This window comes from Entelurus aequoreus, linkage group LG01 (genome assembly GCF_033978785.1).
Source record: "Entelurus aequoreus isolate RoL-2023_Sb linkage group LG01, RoL_Eaeq_v1.1, whole genome shotgun sequence".
Lineage (NCBI taxonomy): Eukaryota > Metazoa > Chordata > Actinopteri > Syngnathiformes > Syngnathidae > Entelurus > Entelurus aequoreus.
Genome location: NC_084731.1, coordinates 75,897,567 through 75,905,875, shown reverse-complemented (window position 1 = coordinate 75,905,875; position 8,309 = coordinate 75,897,567). Strand labels below are relative to the sequence as shown.

Genomic DNA, 8,309 nt, shown 5'->3' with positions numbered 1-8,309 from the left:
TATATATGTATACATACATATATATATATATATGTATGTATACATACATATATATATACATGTTTATATATATATATATATATATATATATACATATATATTAGGGCTGCAACTAACAACTAATTTGATAATCGATTAATCTGTTGATTATTACTTCGATTAATCGATTAATAATCGGATAAAAGAGACAAACTACATTTCTATCCTTTCCGGTATTTTATTGAGAAAACAACAGCATACTGGCACCATGTTCTTTCAACTTGCCAAATAAAACAAGGCAAATGTTACAAAAATGTTTTTTTAATAAAGTGCACCAATGTCATGCACAATAGCAATCATTTTGCTCAGGGGAATTTCAAAGCTGGCTACTACCTATTCCAACCATTCTGCAATGTCGGATGCTGAATGTCTTTCCTCTAGTGCAGGGGTCGGCAACCCGCGGCTCTTTGATCACTCTGATGTGGCTCAGTTGCATACTTGCTGACCCTCCCAATTTTTCCGGGAGACTTCAGAATTTCATTGCCTCTCCCGAAATTCAGGATTAGCATCAGTCAATGCAGCCGCTTGCTGTGGTGTGCAGACCTTCCTTTGTACCAAGTCGCTAATGCTGGCTTGTTTCTTTCTGAAATGAGAGAAACCATATAATGAACGTACATAGTAGCAACATTTACATGTAACTTAATACACACCTAGTTGATTTAATTAATCATTTCTGACGTAAAAGGCAAATACGCCACCACATTAAAAAAAAAGCTAAATGAAATAAATGGACATTGGGGATGCAGCATACACCAATAATAACACAGAAATGTAACTCATCAGGGGCCGTACTTATCAAGCTTCTTAGAATTACTCCTAAGAAGTCTGCTAAGAGTTGACTTAAGAGTAAATAAATTATTCGCTGAAAGCTGCACTTAAAAGTTAGTTATCAAGCGTCTTACTCACACTTTCAGCGAAGTGTAGGACTGAATCTTAAGTGTCACAGTCAGAGCTGAATTACGACATTACTATGTGCCGTAAACGGAATTTTAGGTGACGTCATTTCTGTGTCCATAGAAATGACCAATCACGGAATGGAATCCGTTGTCTAAGAATAAAGAAATATCTTGGAAATATTTAAATGGACAATGGGAGTGTATATTTTGACAATAAACTACAAAATAATACAAAACAAACTAGTCCCCGCCGGCACTCACGCTACCGCTCCCTCTCTTCTATCGCCCACACACTCACTGACGTCACTCACCTCACGGCCACACACATACGCTACTGTCATAACATTTTCTTTCCAATTCATTAATTAGGCAACTAATTTGAAACTGGTGTGGGTGGCTCTAAATATACTAGCCCACTGCAGACACATGCAGAAATCAACAAGGAATCGAAAAGTATTAAATCTGTGACAAAAATAATATCCGCTCTGTCTAAACGATACCGTTTGATCAGCTGCTCGTCATCAAAAAAAAAAAAACATTGTTCCGTTCCCTGAACGTTCGCGCACGTCTCTCTCGCCTCAGTGCCATCCCCTCCTGGCAACTCCTAACCACTTAAGACACCTCTGAAGGTCTCTTAAATATCGTGGAGAGTAGGAGTGATTCTTAGACTTAAGAACGTTGATAAAAAGCTTTTATTCTTAAGTTTGAGAGTAGGACTAAATTTCGCAAATTCTCAGGACTTAAGTGTAAAATGGCACTCTAAGAAGCTTGATAAGTACGGCCCCAGATCAGAACTGGATCAGATATTGTACACGTTTCTGTTGTGAATAATAAAGGATTAATTGTAGGCTGCTTCTGAATAATAGCATGAAATATTCCAGCACCTTCATAATGTTTAGTTATACTAAAGCGTCACTCAAATGTAAATATATTTATATAGCTTTATTGGGCCCGGCTACATTGATCCATTATGAAACCAACCTGAGATATTTCTGTCCGTTATGTTTATTTCGGAATTGGTAACCGTGCGTTTTCTCTCTCAAAACAGAGTCAAATCTCCCGGAAACACATTATCAGCCCTGCGTTGCAACAAAGGCATAATGTTAACGTTACAGACAAAAAAGCTGAACTCGTGGACGCCTGTTGCCACTCAAAACAACACAGAAAATGAAGTCGTCGCACCCTCCAAAAGGTTCCTAACACTCTGAAAGTTAATACACAACAGTTGCTGCTGCGCTTCCTTAAAAAAAATCCCCTCATTAACTAAATATTAAAAGCACACAAAGACAGACACAACGGATCAATGTACCCGGACTATGGACTTAAAAAGTTACGTACCGTGAGTTCTTCCCTTCATCCATGGCTCCAACATGTTTCTCCCGAAGCTATGTTGTACTTCCGTGCCATGACAGGTCCATGCTGCACATTTAGCAGGAAACGGTCTTCTTTGAAATCTTTAAAGTAAAGTGTTCCCACACTTTTGACGACTTAGGTCGTACACTTTTTTCCATTGAAGCAATAACCTCAAGATGTTACTCCGCTGAACTATCGTATCGGTACTGCTTTCCTCCGCCATTTTTCGAACATTTCCAGGCAAAGGAGACGGCGTGGTCACGTGAGCTGCACATGACACATCATTGGCTGGCTTACTACCCCTCGTGAGACGTAGCCGCAGCGCATGCACATAGCATAGATCCAACGAATCGATGACTAAATTAATCGCCAACTATTTTTAAGATCGATTTTAATCGATTAGTTGTTGCAGCCCTAATATATATTTATATGTGTACATATATATACACAGTATATACACGTATATATATATATATATATATATATATATATATATATATATATATATATATATATATATATATATATATATATATATATATATGTATATATATATATATATATATATATATATATATATATATTTAGAGTATTTAGAGTTAATAAATACCTATATTGACACAAACAGAAAAACAAACCATTAACTTCACGGGGGCATTTAAAAAATTCTGTCCCCAGGTGTGCGTGACAGAAAATATGTGAGAACCACTGCTTTAATGAATGCTTACCTTGCTCAAATAAATTATGCAAGGGGAAAAAAGAAGCATCTATAATCATAGCACCCTGCAGTAATATTTGAACCATTAATTTTGGTGTTTACATGGTTTTAAAAAGCTGCTTTAAACCCAGTTTATGCAATAAGTCAGTTACTTTTCCACGAATGCAAACAAGTTTTCGTTATAAACACACACAACTTACAAACCCCGTTTCCATATGAGTTGGGAAATTGTGTTAGATGTAAATATAAACGGAATACAATGATTTTCAAATCCTTTTCAACCCATATTCAATTGAATGCACTACAAAGACAAGATATTTGATGTTCAAACTCAGAAACTTTATTTTTTTTGCAAATAATAATTAACTTAGAATTTCATGGCTGCAACACGTGCCAAAGTAGTTGGGAAAGGGCATGTTCACCACTGTGTTACATGGCCTTTCCTTTTAACAACACTCAGTAAACGTTTGGGAACTTTTTTAAACTTCTCAGGTGGAATTCTTTCCCATACTTGCTTGATGTACAGCTTAAGTTGTTCAACAGTCCGGGGGTCTCCGTTGTGGTATTTTAGGCTTCATAATGCGCCACAAGTTTTCAATGGGAGACAGGTCTGGACTACAGGCAGGCCAGTCTAATACCCGCACTCTTTTACTATGAAGCCACGTTGATGTAACACGTGGCTTGGCATTGTCTTGCTGAAATAAGCAGGGGCGTCCATGGTAATGTTGCTTGGATGGCAACATATGTTGCTCCAAAACCTGTATGTACCTTTCAGCATTAATGGTGCCTTCACAGATGTTTAAGTTACCCATGTCTTGGGCACTAATACACCCCCATTCCATCACAGATGCTGGCTTTTCAACTTTGCGCCTATAGCAATCCGGATGGTTCTTTTCCTCTTTGGTCCGGAGGACACGACGTCCAAAGTTTCCAAAACAATTTGAAATGTGGACACGCAGACCACAGAACACTTTTCCACTTTGTATCAGTCCATCTTAGATGAGCTCAGGCCCAGCGAAGCCGACGGCGTTTCTGGGTGTTGTTGATAAACGGTTTTCGCCTTGCATAGGAGAGTTTTAACTTGCACTTACAGATGTAGCGACCAACTGTAGTTACTGACAGTGGGTTTCTGAAGTGTTCCTGAGCCCATGTGGTGATATCCTTTACACACTGATGTCGCTTGTTGATGCAGTACAGCCTGAAGGATCGAAGGTCACGGGCTTAGCTAATTACGTACAGTGATTTCTCCAGATTCTCTGAACCCTTTGATGATATTACGGACCGTAGATGGTGAAATCCCTAAATTCCTTGCAATAGCTGCTTGAGAAAGGTTTTTCTTAAACTGTTCAACAATTTGCTCACGCATTTGTTGACAAAGTGGTGACCCTCGCCCCATCCTTGTTTGTGAATGACTGAGCATTTCATGCAATCTACTTTTATACCCAATCATGGCACCCACCTGTTCCCAATTTGCCTGTTCACCTGTGGGATGTTCCAAATAAGTGTTTGATGAGCATTCCTCAACTTTATCAGTATTTATTGCCACCTTTCCCAACTTCTTTGTCACGTGTTGCTGGCATCAAATTCTAAAGTTAATGATTATTTGCAAAAAAAAAAAAGTTTATCAGTTTGAACATCAAATATGTTGTCTTTGTAGCATATTCAACTGAATATGGGTTGAAAATGATTTGCAAATCATTGTATTCCGTTTATATTTACATCTAACACAATTTCCCAACTCATATGGAAACAGGGTTTGTACAACTGTGGCCAAATTCTCTATGAATGGCGCACGTGGACAATATTATCAATATTAGTTGTTTTTTTAAATAAATAACTGCCTCCACCTGGTACCCTCTGTAGTTGAGTAAAGAAAAACAGCAGTCATTAACACAGACCCCGCCCCTTTGCTGCACAATACTGATGGGCTGAAGTGACTGGGAGCCGTCGCCATGGTAACAAGCATGAAAGCCTAAAGTTCGCTGCTTCCTCTCGCTCAGACACTCTGCGGTCCCGGAATACAACAACAAAAAGATGACACCGACACACACAACGTGTGCACAACTGAACTATTGGTGACGTAAACCCGTGGCAGACTACACAACAACAACGAGGTGTTCACCTGTTTTGGACTTGTGAAAGCACTCGATCACTATGACAGGGCATCTGTCGTTTCATCCTGGACAATATTCATGACAAATTTGTGCTGTTTCAAAGATGTGCTATTTGGATTTACACAGTATGAGAAAAAATGTTAAATTGAATTTTACCTTTGCAACCTCATTATACTATTGGCTAAGTTTTATATTCACAAATGTAAGTTTCTCAATACCCGACCTGTTTTTTGTGCCTTTAAAAAAGAAATAGATATTTACTTTAAAATGCTTTCTACCTCTAACAACCAAAAAGCTGTGAAAACTATGATGCTGTGCTCCAAATTGGGATTATTTACGGAACTTGTGTGAGCCTATGGCTTTACATACACTATATTGCCACAAGTATTTGGCCACCTGCCTTGACTCACATATGAACTTGAAGTGCCATCCCATTCCTAACCCATAGGGTTCAATATGATGTTGATGGACCTTTTGCAGCTATTACAGCTTCAACTCTTCTGGGAAGGCTGTCCACAAGGTTGTGGAGTGTGTTTATAGGAATTTTCAACCATTTTTCCAAAAGCGTATTGGTGAAGTCACACACTGATGTTGGTCAGGAAGGCCGGGCTCTCAGTCTCCGCTCTAATTCATCCCAAAAGGTGTTCTATCGGGTTCAAGTCAGGACTCTGTGCAGGCCGGTCAAGTTCATCCACACCAGACTCTGTCATCCATGTCTTTATGGACCTTGCTTTGCGCACTGGTGCACAGTCATGTTGGAAGAGGAAGGGGCCCGCTCCAAACAATTCCCCCACGGTTGGGAGCATGGAATTGTCCAAAATGTTTAGGTATCCTGAGCATTCAAAGTTCGGTATAGCTCGGGCTATACCGAAAGGGGCGGTATAGCTCGGTTGGTAGAGCGGCCGTGCCAGCAACTTGAGGGTTGCAGGTTCGATCCCCGCTTCCGCCATCCTAGTCACTGCTGTTGTGTCCTTGGGCAAGACACTTTACCCACCTGCTCCCAGTGCCACCCACACTGGTTTAAATGTAACTTAGATATTGGGTTTCACTATGTAAAGCGCTTTGAGTCACTAGAGAAAAGCGCTATATAAATATAATTCACTTCACTTCATTTCACTGGAACTAAGGGGCCTAGCCCAACTCCTGAAAAACAACCCCACACTATAATTCCTCCTCCACCAAATTTCACACTCGGCACAATGCAGTCCGAAATGTACCGTTCTCCTGGCAACCTCCAAACCCAGACTCGTCCATCAGATTGCCAGATGGAAAAGCGTGATTCATCACTCCAGAGAAGGCGTCTCCACTGCAATAGAGTCCAGTGGCGACCTGCATCCAACGCTTTGCATTTGACTTCGTGATGTATGGCTTAGATGCAGCTGCATGGCCATGGAAACCCATTCCATGAAGCTCTCTGCGTACTGTACGTGGGCTAATTGGAAGGTACCATGAAGTTTGGAGCTCTGTAGCAACTGACTGTGCAGAAAGTCTTTGCACTATGCGCTTCAGCATCCGCTGACCCCTCTCTGTCAGTTTACGTGGCCTACCACTTGGGGGCTGAGTTGCTGTTGTTCCCAAACTCTTCCATGTTCTTATAATAAAGCCCATAGTTGACTTTGAAATATTTAGGAGCGAGGAAATTTCACGACTGGATTTGTTGCACAGGTGGCATCCTATGACAGTTCCACGCTGGAACCGCTTGTTTGTAGAAACAGTCTCCATGCCTAAGTGCTTGATTTTATACACCTGTGGCCGGGCCGGACCCATCCATCATTTGGATGGGTGGCCAAATACTTTTGGCAATATAGTGTATATATATTTTGCATTCTTCTTTAGTTGCTTTATTGAGTTTACAACCCCCTGTCGCTGTTTTGTACTGTTTCTGTACTTGTTTTGTTTATTATTATTTATTTGATTGTATATGTAAATGTTGAATATTATGAATAAAGGTTTTTAAAGTTAAAAAAAAATAAAAAACGAGGTGGTCTTTGTGTTCAAAGATCACAATGCATTGCAGTAATAAAGGCTTCTAGTCTTCTGACAATAACAACCACCTTTGCAGCTGCAACACACGCAAACTGCAGGGCGAACCTGTTGCAACACACACACGCACACACACGCACGCAAACACCTACCGTTAATGAGGGGATTAGAATCCATCTCGATGAAAATGTTATTAATGTGCACCAGCGCTCTCACAGCTCCTCCATGTTGTTATTCCTCTTCTTGTTGTGCTCGCTCTTTGTGTTTTATGTGTATATATAAATATATATATATTTAAGATTTATATATATATATATACATATATATATATATATATATATATATGTGTGTGTGTGTGTGTGTGTTTGCAGCTGTCAGAGCGGCAGCTTGCGGCTGTTACGTAACCGCTCCGAGGCGCTGCTGCCCGGGTATGCAGCCTCCATGCTAACACCCGAATTACAAGTAAACTTTAAATGATGTGAACGAAAACAATAAATGAAAAGACGTGTGAGGGCTTAATTGTGTGCTAAAGAAAATGTCAGTGTTGCGTTTTTTCACACTTTAGTGTGAGCGTGTCAATCGACATGTTGTTGTTTTCCCTCAGCGCGTCCCCAACGTGTTGACAAGTGCTAACTAGCTGCTATGCTAACTAGACTTCGTCAAAATGTCCTTCCGGTGGATCCGACATGCGAACGTCCGCCGGACCAGAAGTGGTTTTAAAGACGAGTGTTCGCTAAACTAAGCTAACTAGCTTAGCTCGGTGACAGCTCCCCCGCCTCTCGAGTGTGCGTCAGCCCCAGCAACACCGCAGCCACCGCGGGCTGCAGCCACGGAGTTCAACCGAGAGCCTTCCAAACTCTCCCGGAAGCGCCCGGAACCGCTTTGAAGAATCTTCCCGCTTGTTTACTCGTGTTCCGCCATCAATAAACAACAATCGGATGGCTCCGTTGTTGTTTTTTCTAGGCGCCTTCCTGTTTGGGAGAACGCCTCCTCACTTTTTTTTTTTTTTTACCTGCATCAAAAATGTAGCGTAAAACACAAAAGGTTCCGGTCATTACTTTCAAAGTAAGAGTGTTCAGCTTGGCTCAGCCAGTTTCCACCATTAAACACATTTGAAATAATACCCCAATGGTGAATCATATTTTACCATTGGGGTATTTTTTTTGCAGGATTTATTTTTTAATTAATTAATTTTTTTTTTTTTTT

The 8,309-nt window shown here is 40.4% G+C and overlaps 1 protein-coding gene across 2 annotated transcripts in view; it reads right to left on the bottom strand.

Annotated features, from left to right (window-relative positions):
• The window catches only part of LOC133641023 (ETS domain-containing protein Elk-1-like), a 34,532-nt gene extending 26,427 nt beyond the window's left edge, over window positions 1-8,105 (bottom strand). For both annotated transcript variants that reach the window (XM_062034852.1, XM_062034932.1), the window contains exon 1: window positions 7,256-8,105. In XM_062034852.1, the coding sequence (XP_061890836.1) occupies window positions 7,256-7,280 (25 nt within the window). In that variant the 5' untranslated portion in view covers window positions 7,281-8,105. The remainder of the gene's footprint in view (window positions 1-7,255) is intronic.
• Window positions 8,106-8,309: the final 204 nt, after the last annotated feature.